The following is a 14,888-nucleotide window of genomic DNA, read 5'->3' as shown; positions in this document are numbered from 1 at the left end:
GGACATTGGAAGAGAGAATGTCCAGAAAGGTCATCAAATAAAGCTTCTAGTTCAGCTAACATTGCAACAGAACCCAAACAGCCACTAGTGCTAACAGTTAGCACTCAATATACAAAGGGAGAATGGGTTATGGATTCTGGTTGTAGTTTTCACATTACACCAGACAGGGATTCTCTATTTGACCTACAAGAATTTGATGGTGGCAAGGTTTTGATGGGTAATATGACTCACAGTGAAGTAAAGGGGATTGGTAAGATTAAGATTATAAATCCAGATGACTCTGTAGTCATATTAACGGATGTGAGGTACATGCCTACAATGGGAAGGAATCTCATTTCATATGGTCAATTAGAGTTGAGCGGATGCAAGTATGAAGGAGAAGATTTTGTAGTCACCTTCTACAAAAATGGGCAAAAGGTCATCTCTGGAAGATACAAAGATGGGTTGTACTACCTACAAGGAAAGGTAGTAAAAGGAGAAGTTTCAGTGGCAAAGCCTGTAGCTAACATGACTAGCATATGGCATTCAAGGCTAGGTCATATGAGCATGAAGAACATGAATGTTCTAGTGAAGGAAGGTTACTTACCAGAGAGAGAAGTTGGTAAGCTGGATTTTTGTGAGAGTTGTGTACTTGGAAAATCTCACAAGCAAAGGTTCCCAACTGCAAAGCACACCACTAGAGGTATATTAGATTATATACACTCTGATCTCTGGGGATCTCCTTCTACTCCAGAAAGTCTTGGCGGTTGCAAGTATTTTGTAAGCTTCATCGATGATTTCTCAAAGAAAGTATGGGTGTATTTTCTGAAGACTAAAGATGAAGCATTTCACAAGTTCAGAGAATGGAAAGAAGCAGCTGAGAATCAAACGGGGAAGAAGATTAAGTTCCTAAGGACTGATAATGGTCTAGAGTTCTGTAATACACAGTTTGATAACTTGTGTAAAGAAGCGGGAATTACAAGGCACAGAACATGTACCTATACACCACAGCAAAATGGTGTATCGGAGAGGATGAACAAGACCATTATGGATAAAGTTAGAAGTATGCTTTCTGAGACAGGATTGGGTCAAGAGTTTTGGGCAGAGGCTACTTCAACAGCAGTCTACTTGATAAACAGAACACCAAATTCATCTATTGGTTTCAAGCTACCTGAGGAGGTGTGGACAGGTACAAAACCAGATTTGAGTCACTTAAAAAGGTTTGGATGTTCAGCGTTTGTTCATGTTACTCAAGACAAAATAAGTCCAAGAGCAGTGAAAGGAGTTTTCATGGGATATCCTTTTGGTATTAAAGGATATAGGGTCTGGTTACCTAAGGAACAGAAATGCACAACAAGTAGAAACGTGATGTTCAATGAAAATGAGTTGTTCAAAGACACCTTGACATATACAAGTGAAAAGAAAGAAGAAGCTGATAAAGCTTTAAGAAAACTGAAGAAAGCTGAAAAAAGAGTGTCTTTCAGCAACAATCTTGTCAGAGGTCCTTCTACCAGTTATTCTGATTTGGATGAAACATCTTCTCAAGGTGGAGAAACATCTTCATCAGAAAGTTCAGAAAGCTCAGAAAGTTCAGAAGAATCAGAAGTGAATGAGGAAGCTGATGGAGCTGAAAATGAACAATCCTTGGATGATTACGTGTTAGCCAGAGACAGGATAAGAAGAAGCAACATCCGACCTCCTTCCAGATTTGAAGATGCAGATTTTGTAGCTTATGCTTTGGCAGTAGCAGAAGACTTGGAAACAGAAGAGCCTAAGTCTTATGAAGAAGCTATGAAAAGCAGTAAGAGAAAGCAATGGGAAAATGCAATGAAAGAGGAGATGGATTCTCATAGAAGGAGTCATACTTGGGATCTAATTGAGAAACCAGAAAAACAGAAGCTGATTGGTTGCAAATGGGTCTTTAAATTAAAGTCAGGCATACCAGGAGTGGAGAAACAAAAATATAAGGCCAGGCTAGTCGCTAAGGGTTTTGCAGAACAAGAAGGCATTGATTATAATGAAGTGTTTTCTCCAGTGGTTAAACATGTTTCCATCAGATTAATGTTGTCGATTGTGGTTAACATGGACTATGAATTAGAGCAAATGGATGTCAAAACAGCTTTTTTGCATGGAAATCTAGAAGAAAGGATTCTAATGAGTCAACCAGAAGGATTTGTGCAACAGGGAAGTGAAGACAAAGTCTGTCTGTTGAGGAAGTCTTTATATGGTCTAAAACAGTCTCCTAGATGCTGGAATCAAAGGTTTGATAAATTCATGAAAGATCAACAGTTTGAAAGGACTAGTAGAGACCCATGTGTCTACATGAAAGACACCCAGACGGATCAAGCTGTTTATTTGTTGCTCTATGTGGATGACATCTTGATAGCTTCAGGAAGCATGGTTGTGATTCAAAATCTCAAGGACAAGCTGAAAAGTGAGTTTGAGATGAAAGATTTGGGAAAGGCTTCAAGAATTCTGGGTATGGACATCATCAGAGACAGAGAGAAGGGAGAATTGATTCTGTCTCAGGGAAAGTACTTAGAAAAGGTGTTGAAAACTTTTGGGATGTTTGAAGCAAGGCCAGTGATTTCACCAACTGATTCTCAGTTTAAACTCAGAAGTTTGACAGAAGTAGAAAAGAAAGCTGAAGCTGTACGTATGGAGAGAGTTCCATATGCAAGTGCAGTGGGGAGTTTAATGTATGCTATGGTGGGTTCAAGACCAGATTTGGGGTTTGCAGTTGGTCTTATCAGCAGGTTTATGGCAAATCCAGGGAGAGTACATTGGTCAGCAGTGAAATGGGTATTAAGATACTTAAAGGGCTCATACACTCAAAATCTGACGTTCAAGAAGAGTTCTAAGTTTTGCATTGAAGGTTTTTCAGATTCAGATTATGCAACAGACTTAGACAAAAGAAGGTCAGTCACAGGGTATGTATTTAAAGTTGGTGGAAATACAGTTTCATGGAAATCATGTTTGCAATCAGTTGTGGCTCTTTCAACCACTGAGGCAGAGTACATGGCTCTGAGCGAAGCAGTAAAAGAGGCCCTTTGGTTGAAAGGTATGTGTTCAGAATTGGGGTTTAAGCAAGACAGTGTTCATGTTCATTGTGATTCACAAAGTGCTCTAGCCCTAGCAAAGAATTCAGTTTATCATGAAAGAACAAAGCATATAGACACTAGATTCCATTTCATCAGGGATATAGTGGCACAAGGTGATGTTGTTCTACACAAGATTCACACAACAGCAAACCCAGCAGATTTCCTAACTAAGACGGTACCTGGTCAGAAGTTCCAGCTTTGCTGTGAGCTTCTCAACATCCGGTGAACAGGAGCAGCGGCCACAGGTAACTCCAACAGTCTCACAAAACAGGTTAAAATAAGATGAGTTAGTTTTGTGAGAAGTACTCAAGTGTCAGGATTGAGTAAGGAATTAAACTGGAGTTGGTGTTACCTGTTAAGTACTGGAACTGTGTCGGTGTTACAAGTTCCAGGTGGAGTTCCTGACAAACAGTTTTAAGAAAAAAAAAAAAAAAAAAAACTGGGTTAGAGATCAAGTGTCGTGAGATTGAAGAACTCACTCAAGCAGATAATGACCTGAAGTTGCTGGAATTTTATGTTGGAAGGGACTCTAGTTTCAGGTGGAGTCACGAAGAAAAAAAAAGGGGAGCTGGTGAGAAGATTGCTTACCAAAGGTTGAACATGATCTCAAGAGAGAAGCAATGAATTTTGCTGGTGATGACAAGGTGGAGCTCATCATCTAAAATGGTTTCAAAATTGAAACTTTTAAGTTTCAAAATTTTTTGCAAATCTCCAAAGATCCTAGTCTCTAACTATCAGAGTGAAGAGATAAGAGATAGAGATTAGGATGTACCTGGGAGTTGCAGAGGAAGCAATGATGAGATTCACCAGAGAAGCCTCATCGAAGGAGCTGCGTTTATTTCATTCAAGAAGATGAAGTTGATGTCTCAAATTCAAGGAGGAGCTAGAACGCCGAGAATGATTGAGCAGAAACGCAGCTGGAGTTGATTGCCGGCGAGAACATTGGTGTTAGCCGGAGAAGGGAGAGTTCACTGGAGTAATTCGCTGGAGGAGGCAATGATCCGGTGACATTGAGAAGCTTCACAAAAGGACAAAGGGAAGAGATTGGTTTTGCCGTTTCGGAAATGTCGATGTCGTTGGTGTGTGGTGTTTGTCAAAAGGTGGAGATTTGTTAATTGGGTTTGACTAAACACACACATTATGGGCTTTAATGGGCCTACGAAAATGACATGAAGAAGAACAATGTGATCCATATGCTACACTAAAAATATCTACAAAGATATGAGAAGTGGAGGTAGGTGAGACAAGATATACAAAAAGGAGCTTTCTAGAAAAAGTGAGATACGAGAGAAACGAGACAGTTTTTCTTATTCTTCAAGCTTTCTTCTTCCTCCTTGTTGTATTGGTGATCCTTGTTCTTCTTGTGCAAAATCTGTAAACCAAAGACCAACCTCACAAGTAGTTGGTGTGTGTAATCTCTCTTTCATATAGTGAAGCTTGGGAGCAAGAGTTCTCCCCCGAGACGTAGCGGTTATCCGTGAACTCGGTGATCAATTCTTGTGTGTTGTTTCTTTTACAAGCAACCATTTTTACTCTTAACTCAACAGATACATGTAAATATATTGCCGTTATAAAATCAGACAATTAAGGTTTTTTTGTTCTTTTGTCAAAGGACAATGAAGGAATATTATAAGAAAATATGATTGAATTTTATAGATCATATTATTAACCTCTCCATATATTAATTTGTGAACATATATATACACAACAATTGAAGATCATAATTGACTACTGCAGATGAACTGGGGTTGTGTGTTTAAAAGTTTAAAATGAGAAAACCGACTTTCAGACAAATTTATTGGATAAATTCTTATTCAAATATGTTGTCTATGATCAAAATTGACAAATCTATATAAATAACTTTTTCATTTCACGTCTTAACTGGAGAATATGTTTAATAAACATTGGGACTGGATTGGAGCGTCGACCGTGGTTTTTGAAACAACTTAGGTCTTGAATGACAGTAATAAGCCTCAGTCACCTTACGAAACACTTTCTCGCTAGAACCATCATGGCTTAACCAATGCTAAAGAAAACAAGCAAACAAAGAGACAACCGAAATTTGGTATAAAAAAAATTCAATTAACAAGGTATATGTAATAACTTAGATAGCAACTAAGAATTTAGTTTTTAATAATTTCATATATATACATATATCAATTATGTAATAGATAAAATAACTTGGACATCTTATGCTGTAGTTCTTTATTTTACGTATCATATACGAATAAGTTATATCTAATAAAAAATTTATATAAAGTAAATATTGTCTAGTATATATATTTGTCTAATCTGTTTATTTACAAGATTTCAAAACTAATAATCGATTGATACGTGAACCAACCGCATACTTATGAGATATGATATGCCAGTTTGTTTTTACCTCTTAGGTTAGATAATTTAAATGTTCTAATTGTACGAAACAAGAAATTTTATTACTGTCTGCACATCTTAAAACAAAGAAACTCTAGCTAGTCTGCGCATTTACGATTTAGTTCTTTCATGTCAAAGAAGAAATTAAACTTATGGGAAAAAAAACTTAAAATTCACTTTAGTTGTTTGGTTCCAAGAATAACTTTCTATAACTAGATTAACCAAAGAAAGCTTCAAAGCTCATACTTCAAAAATATAACCAAAACAGAAAGTTTTTAAATTTGGTTCAAAACCTGCAGACCCTGAAGTTTCTGACACGGTTGTGGATCGTATATACCACGATTTAAAACATAATCTAACTACCAAAACCTTTCTGTATGATGCTACGTATACGTTTGACTGTACGATTATAGGAAGCGATCGATTGATGAGACAAGATATATCATGGAAGAGATTAATTATTTGTATATTTCCTCTTTCTCACCAATTTATATTTTGGTTTCTTATTAACTTTGATTTACGACGTATAAGTCAGAAGTGTCCATACTGCATAAATCCCAGAACCAGTTTCACGACAAAAATTATTTGGGCTTTTAGGATATTACGAAACAAAACCGTAATTATTATTTTATCAGATTTGATAATACAACTAAAATTAACTGTTTATATATATATATATATATAAACTGTATAAATTAATCGTTTTAAAACCAACACCGAGGGGGTTAGTATTTCGAGTTACGTACTAAGCTTTTGTATAAATTACGCTTTTGTGTAAATAAAAATATACACTATATCACACAACAGATCAATCTTACAAAAGAACCAAAATCTCCATAATACGGCCGCCCGGTTGTACTAAACAGAATGCTTTTTCTTATAATCGAAACTCCAGAAGAACATATATTCCCAACTCCAACAAATATCAATGATTCGTGGAATACAAAAAAAAAAAAAAATAGAAATTAGGTTTTTATTGGTCTGTAACTCTGTATAACTATAACACCATGCATCAGTATGAATTTCAAATTCGTATCTCTGAAGGAACTAAAGACGTCATGAAATTATAAAATAATGTCAGAAGAATATAGACAGTATTGCATGTCCCCTGTTGGCTAGACCTATCATTTTATAGTTGTTATGATTTAAAGAAGAAAAAAAATTGAATCCTGATATATATGTACAGCTGTTGTGAGATCTCATAACTCCATTGCGTTTAATGGGGAACTACTCTCATAGACCATTTTCCGGGTACGAAAACAAGACTCATCAAGAGAACTCTACTATATCTCGCCATAAGGTAGTGATTGTTGTAATAAACAAATGCTCCAAGATAGCTGAATCATGCAGCAGTAAAGAGGATATTTTGGCATTAATTATCTCATATCAGCTTTTGCAAAAATGACATTATGATCTTTTATGATGAGAGATTTTCTCAAAAGTAGTCCGTTTCTTAAAAGAACACTATGTGTTAAAAAAAAAAAAAGAACTCTATATATCATTTCTGTTCTGAGATTGAAAAATAACAAAAAAATCAACATTAATGTTTTGATGAACAAAAAAAACACCACTTACTCAAACACTATATTAAATAGGGTTAAAAATTAAAACACAATTTCCACACCTCACGGCGTGAGATATATAACTTTTTGTGTGTGCAAACGAATATAATAGTAACTAGATAATCATCCACCCCGGTAACACGGGAAGTATGTTTATTTTGTTATTTGTTAAGATTATGATTATGTTGTATCATTCATTTACTTGTTATATAATCTCCTATATAATAAAACGGAAGTACACAACCTTTTTTGTAGACTATATAATTTTTATAAATTAGTTACAAAATAGGTTATACATTAGGTGGTGTTCTAGATGGCCCAACTGAATGGACAGTCAAAAAATAGGTGATCCCGACTCTCATCAGCAGAGTTGTATAGCAGACAAGTGGGATTGGTTTGTAGACCCCATGATCGGAGCCTATCACGCGTTGGACATCTATTCAACACGACAAGCCAGGTGAGGAAGCTGTGCTTAGGGATTCCTCTAGAATACCAAACAATCTTATGCCACGGGACCTTAGATATGTTTACTTTTAGAGCCGAATAGATCTTTCCAGTTGATCTACTATCTTTTAATTGATCATTGATCCACCAGACATATTTATCCTCCGCATCTGTTAGTTGTAATGCTGATAACTTGATGAGATAACTAACCTGGTTTTCTGACCTTGCAGGGGGTACCCTCCATGAGCCGTGTCTCCATAGTTCAGCTAAGGTTGATCGCATCGGGATTCCCAGAGGCCTTTCATCATTGAGATGGGTCAACATTCGTCCAAGTCTACACCAATGATCACTCCAAAATCGACAATTTCTTCCATTTCCCACCTCCAGTTTAATCCAGAGGTAAACCTCTTCTCGTAACTTCAAAAGCTTATTCGCTAACCAAGAAAACTTAGCATTTCTCTTCCGGGTCCAGAAGTTGCTAAGGTTGCCCGAGAGAACTGCTGCTTTAAACCAAGCGACCCCACTAATCCTGACCGGAAAAAAGCTTTATCATACATGTTTTGTTATTGTTAAAATTTAAAAACACAAATCCAAACTTTCACACCTCCCTCACTTTACGTTACTTTAAAGTTTAAACTAAACCAAACCCTAAAACATTTAGGGAACATAGTGTAGAACATGTAAATCAAGTATCTGTTTTTCCCGGAACAAATGAATAATACTATCACAAATAATAGCTTTTAAGATTTTCACATAGATTAAGAAAACAATTAATATTTATTCATAAATATATTTTTATTTATAATAACATATTTCTTATTATTATTGAATATTAACTAATAATAGTCCCTTCATCAAAATTTTATATTTTCAATTAATAATTTTAAAATCTACAATTTCATACTATTAATTAACAAAAATTTAATCTTTGTAATACAAATTTTTTTTTGTAAACGTCATCTATTCTAAAAGGGAAAAATATGTTTACTTATGGGTCTATGTATATATATATATATATATATATATATATTGTTTTTTACTTATAAAGACGGTTCCAGAATAGTTGGAAAAAAACAAAAAAAGGTTCCAGAATATGTTTTCTTTTAATATTTTTTTTTTGTCTTAAATGACTTTGGATGTCTGGTGTGTTCCTTCCACAGGCGATTGCACCCGTTTCTTTTATATTTTAAAATTGTTAATTAATTCAGCATTATTTTCCCCCAAAATAAAAAGGGAAAAACAAAAAATCCCTTGTCTTGTTCGTCGCCGAGAAACTGAATTTAGGGTTCCGATCATGGCCGATTCTGTGTTGACGGAGTATTCACACATTCCGAAGAAACCGAGGTTGGACGGAAAATCGAAATCCGTCCACAGACGCCGAGAGCTCCTGCTTTACGATCCCTACAACGATGAATACATAAGACAGTACATCTTGTACTACTACCAGTTCAATAAGAGCGAGGTAAAATTGTATATCTTGATCTCGTTCTGGGCTAATTGATTTTGGAAAAAAAGATTTTTTTTTTTTTTTTTTTTTTTGAAATCATTACGATTTATTATGCTCTGTTTGTTGTGGTGTGGGTGGGTTTAGGGTTTCGTGATTGATTGGGAGAACTTGGACTATGAGTTCGAGACTAGGCCTATCACGGACCCATTTCGTATTGCTGCTTACAGTACTAATGATGAAGTTATCCATGAAGTCGCTTGCTGTGCTATTACTCAACACAATGCTGATACGGTCAGTAGTGTTTGTCGTCTTTGGTTTGTTGATGTACAATTGTATGCTTGTGTTCCTTTTTCTTACTTTGTTTGCTCACAAATGGGTTTGTTCAGGGGGGGTCGGATTGAGTTCGTGGATCACGTTTCCGCAAGTTACAGGTGGTGTGCAGGTATCCTTTATTGGGTTACGTTTTGGGCCAAGGATTTGGCATCATCCAATCCTGAGCCTAGACTTTATCAAACTAATGTTCGCCTCTGCGGACCAACCTTTTGTGAGCTTTATATCTTCAGGCTCAAACCTACTGATGAAGGTATCTTCTTGATACCAATCTCTCTTTTTTGCTCTCAACCCATCCCCATATACCAGTTGCAGTTTCTCGGGAATTTTACTGTTGCTTTGCTCTTCTTATTATTTGGCTGAGGCTTAGGTTCATAGTTTAATTTGATGGTTAACAAGTGGGGGATTCTGGATACTTTGCCTTTTAGTTGATTATGGACTCTAGGTATAGCGTATGGTTTTGTTGGCATATTTGGTGTGCTTCATGTGTATGGAACATTCTCAAAAATGCCTTTATATTATAATGGAAGTGATTGTGTTTGGATGTAAACTAGTGTGTGTGTGTGTGGTTATGATACAGAGATTGCTGCTGTTCAAGTGGATCCTCCTCCTCCATTGTTTGGTGATGACCCAGGTGAGTCTTTACTCTTCTCTCTGCTATTGATATGCCTTTCTTGCCAAGTCGGTGACTTTGATGACTCTTTTCTTAACTGGATTATATGGTGCTTGCAGAGTTACCAACCATATTGTTCACGGTAACGGGTCCAGGATCTGGTTACATGTCCATACCTGAAGTTTCCTTCACTCGGATTCCTGCTGAAGTTGAGCCGACCGTGTGGTCACCATAATCCTCACTATGTTATCCAAAACCCCTCTGTTTGTATTCCACCTTTCTTATAACTCTCTTCCTAATTAATCCTTATTAGAGCTTTAGTAACTTAGTAAGTTGTTGTTGGCATTAACTTATATTTATCATGATGAGGCCTAAATAGCTTTGTTACCTACTTGTTTTTCTATTTGTAGTGGAATCCATATTTTTTTCAATCTAATCATATTTTCAAATTTTGAGAAACGCAATCAATATTTAATAAACTCATACGTATACACATATTCATTATCTTGAGGTAATATGTGTGTTAATTAGTAGTATGTACTGTCGTTGTCTTCCAAATTACAAGCATTTTAAGAGTATACAAATTTTAACTTACAATATGCTAACTGTATTAATTAAAATCACAAACATCACCTCTCATATTGTTTAGTTTTGTAATTTATATAACAAAGATATAAAATTACTAGTCTGTCTCTGTTCCCTAACATACGTTGAGGCGATGGGCCGTTCTTATCGTGTCTGTCCGGCCTTGTTATGGACTTAAGTCCTATAGTCAAAACACTTCTAACATAAAAGTAAAATTTTGACCAAAGAAATAAATGAACATGTCGAAGTAGGTAGTAAGTATTATTACACATTTATGTAATAGATTTTGGAGTTATCGGACTAGAGAGACCAGTAACCAATAATCTTAAACAATGTTTATCTTTTATTTTGGTGAATTATCCCTTTATGTCATTTTCCGTGTGTGCTTTGTAAGTTTGCATGTGCTGTAACTTTTGCAACTTCACAAGGGTCAATATTACATGTATATAGAAAACATACGTGACATACAATTTGCTATATGTAAAAATGTAATATTCAAATATTATTGTCTAACAAAATGCGACAAATGACAATTAAAGAAGGTTAATTATAATTAAGATACTCCAAAAATTAAATATTGGTATAGGATGGGACGAAGTAGTCAGTCCAATCGAGACTGCGTACCTTACCTAAATGTTGATGTTGACGGTACCATACAATCCACGTTTGGACTCTAAACTATAAATTATTATCATTTTTAGAATATTTCGTAAGGTTACATATTAGATGATATCATGATGTACTTATCTATATATAACTAAACTTTTATTTAACGGATGATTCTAGTAGACTTAGTAGTAGCCAAGTCACTGTCAATGGAAATATAAAATCCAATGATACATGCATTCGAACCGATCTCAATAGAGACACCGAAATCGAATTAGTTCACCTAAAATGAAAATTAATTTTGCCTAAATCGAAAACACTCGATTGGACTGAAAAGGATATAAATCCACCTCTACGATATAACCCATTTCGTCCTCCACGATATAACTCAAGCCGGACCATCAGTCCATCCTCATAATGCATCAAAGGAAAAGTCATAATCCATGAAAATGAAACTTTCTGGTTGAATCATAAAGTCCATCTTTGTTCGTTATCCATCGTTATAGTAAATGCTGAAATGGCTACCCATGTGGGTGTATACAGCCAGATACATGCAAGTATGCGATAATTACTTAAAATAATATTAAATATATAAAGATAAAATTTTGAGAGACGTGTATGAGTGGACCAAATTTTAATAATAATGTATGTTTCAAATTATTTTCTAAGAAATCAAAGTCAACCGTAAAAGGTCGGCGTTGCAGCTAGCACCCACGCGATATCGTCGAGTCCACAATTTGAGTAAATGTTGTCTTCTTTAATTTATTAATTTGAAAGACAAAGACATATATAGATTTAGAAATTGAAAATTAATAAATTAGAAATGAGTCATTGCATTTTCAAGTTACCACTATACATCCATACCGAGTATCTCACACTTCTTCATTAATAAATCTTCAACGGTAAACAAACTTCCTTTTTAAAAGAAAATGTTCAACTTGGATAGTCTTATAAATTTCATCAATACTTTAGCACTAGCTAAACTAAGCTAAAATGGTTGAGATTGCTTTGCAAAATATTCGAAAAATTGTTTTTACTATTTGATACCCACTTAATTCGAATAAAATATATACAATAAGTGGTGTGTTCCACGTAAGGTTACACACAATATGCAATCGCATCGTCTATCTTGATATAACTTCACTTCGCGACCCCTAGATCATTTATTATGAAATCAAGAAAGAATTTGCGCAAATATTGTGAAGTTGAGAAGGAAAATTCACCAATTTCATAAGATAATTACATGCTCTTCAGTATGCATTAGTTAAACCATACTCGCTCAACTCAGCTCAAGAATCACTCAATCATTTAATTTGAGACCAGACCAGGAAAACCCTAAAGTCAAGCTAGACAAATTATACACGTAAAACATGTGTGAATAATAGAGTTAGTTGTCATTCGTAAGGTTTAGATTAGAAAAAAACGTGTTGAAATGGGTGGTCTAATCTAAACACTCAAATATATTTAAACAGAAATGAAAACAAAAAAAGTTGATGTTAATAAGATGGGGTCTCTCCTGTCACAATAATTTTGGAACTTTATATGATTTCTCAATTCACACTAAAGGATGAGCCCTACACATAACTTTCTCCTGTCAAAAGAACTAGAGCATCTCCTTCTTACTTGTTTCCAGCTCTTTTCCTTTACTTTCTACCGTAGCTTTTTCATTATTTATTTCACCGCATTTAAAGATGTTTTACACTATCAAGTAGTATCAACTATCAACTGCGTAAAATAAAATTTCTTATATATGCGTGACAAATTACATTAATGATATACTGACAATAAAATTTAATAGTAATGTCAATACAACTTGTTCCCACCTCCCGACTTCCGGAAAAGATAAAATCTAACCGTGTACGTATTTTTAAGTGCGGTGGAAACTTTACATTAACGTGTAGTGATTTTCACGAAGTCATCATTATCAATAACTGGTGTATTAATAAAAATTAGTCTGATTAATAATGAGCTGTTCTTGTAAAATTATACCCAAAGTCTAAAAATTGTATCACTTTTTTAGAAATATCAATAGAAGTAAAAAAGAGAAAATAAAATTTTCACGTGCGTCTGATGTGAACACATTAACTCTAAATATTTCCGACGTTTCCATAATCAAAAACAAAAACCATTAAAAAAGACCAAAATAATAACAGTCAAGACTCAAAAAAGTTTGCAAAATAAAGAAAATAAAAATAAACGAAAACCTCAAAGAAAACAAAAAAAAAACAAAAGCCAAATATAAATAGACTCCTTTTGCTCTGTTCTCATTCCGACAACACCAACATAAACACACAAACCCCAACAACAGAAAAATGGAGTTACTATCGACCGTCGCGACTTGGTTCACTCCGACGACTCTTTTCCTCCTTCTCAATCTCATGATCGGCACGATCGTCGTAACCTCTCGACTCGGTTCAGGTTCAAGAAAACATCACCAGCAGCAACATCACGATGGATTCGGGTCGGGTCATGCTCCTGCTCCGTTAGCTAGAGCTCCGTCTATCATCGACAGAGTTAAGTCTATCAATTTCCATCTCTACAAGTTCCCTCATCCGGAAACAGAGATTTTCTCGATGGCGGCTCACCACGACGTAATCGGATCGGATCTTCATGTATACCCGGATCCGAATCCGGCTTCTCCTTTACAACGCGCTCCTTCTCTTTTGGAGCGGGTTAAATCCATCAACATGTCTTCTTATTTCAAGTACCCACACGACGTAACCGGGTCGGATCTTCACTCTCATTCTTATTCCCACCCGGATCGACACCTGGATCCGGCTCCGTTACAACGCGCTCCGTCTCTTCTGGATCGGGTCAAATCGATGAACATGTCGTACTTCAAATTCCAACAGTATAACCCGGAGGAGGAGAATGATAACGCTCATCATCATCATCATCACACGGAACCGACCCGGTTCGAAAATATCCCGACACGGATGGGTCGGGTCGACCCGATTGATATCTCAAAATTCAGAATCCCGGAGGAAGATCAACCAACCGGATCCGGATACAATAACCCAATCAACCCGCCCGGTTTAACTCGGGCTCCTTCGATCTTAGAACGGGTTAAATCCATCAAGCTATCGTCCTTCTACAGATCCGACCCGGAATTAGATCAAAATCCGGATCCGGTTCTCCACGAAGAAGAGCACAACAAGCACGTAAGGAGCAAATCGGAATCGAAAAAACCGGTGAAGAAGAAGAAGAAAGCTTCGACGACGTCGAAGATGACGAAATCGGCGAGCGAGAAATCGGGTTTCGGATTCGCCGGGAGCCACGAGGAAGCGGCGGCGGAGACGGTGGAATCCGTAGAACGAAGAAGACCAGATACGACGAGAGTCGAAAGATCAACATCGTTCGGCGACGGAGAAGATGGCGTCGACGCGAAAGCTTCAGATTTCATCAACAAATTCAAACAGCAGCTAAAACTACAGAGACTCGACTCGATTCTGAGGTACAAGGAGATGCTCAAGGCCAACTGAGAGATGAATAAGAATAATAACTGAAACTGCCTCTCGGTGGAGATTTGTATTCCTCAAGTCACCGCCACCGTCTCCGTCGCGGTTTTTTTTGTTTGCCGCCGTTTTTTCCACAGAGGAGAGTGGAGAATGTCGGAATTACCGATAATGCCCTTGCATGTTGAGGGTATTTAAGTAAATTGTTAATTAGTTTGTTTATGTGGGATTTATTATTATTTTAGTCATTTCATAAAAGACAAAGGGAACAAAAAGAAACGTAGTTTGCTTGGGCGAAGAGTGATATTTGATGTGGTGTGGGCGTTAATATTGGATCTGGGACGTTGTTTTTGCGTCTTAATTCCCACTAATGTTCATCATTACATTATCCAA

The 14,888-nt window shown here is 36.2% G+C and overlaps 1 protein-coding gene and 1 non-coding gene across 3 annotated transcripts; both read left to right on the top strand.

Annotated features, from left to right (window-relative positions):
- The first annotated feature begins 8,593 nt into the window (after nt 1-8,593).
- LOC104726244 (uncharacterized) lies at nt 8,594-10,298 on the top strand. 2 transcript variants are annotated; one of them, XM_010445056.2, is made up of 5 exons: nt 8,594-8,921; nt 9,051-9,197; nt 9,293-9,489; nt 9,817-9,870; nt 9,969-10,298. In XM_010445056.2, the coding sequence occupies exons 2-5, from the start codon at nt 9,082-9,084 to the stop codon at nt 10,082-10,084; spliced, it is 483 nt and encodes a 160-aa protein (XP_010443358.1). In that variant the 5' UTR covers nt 8,594-8,921; nt 9,051-9,081; the 3' UTR covers nt 10,085-10,298. The 2 variants fall into 2 exon arrangements, with proteins under 2 accessions (XP_010443358.1, XP_087327925.1); XM_087471799.1 differs by having other exon boundaries at nt 8,634-8,921; nt 9,051-9,220; nt 9,969-10,285.
- A 2,831-nt stretch (nt 10,299-13,129) lies between these two features.
- LOC104726242 (pathogen-associated molecular patterns-induced protein A70) lies at nt 13,130-14,888 on the top strand. The gene has a single exon (XR_015571839.1). It is a non-coding gene; the product is annotated as a pathogen-associated molecular patterns-induced protein A70 (transcript).

This window comes from Camelina sativa, chromosome 11 (assembly GCF_030686135.1).
Source record: "Camelina sativa cultivar CO46 ecotype springtype chromosome 11, ASM3068613v1".
In the NCBI taxonomy this organism is placed as follows: Eukaryota; Viridiplantae; Streptophyta; class Magnoliopsida; order Brassicales; family Brassicaceae; genus Camelina; species Camelina sativa.
Note: the sequence above shows the minus strand (reverse complement) of the source record. Positions and strands in the feature narration are given on the sequence as shown.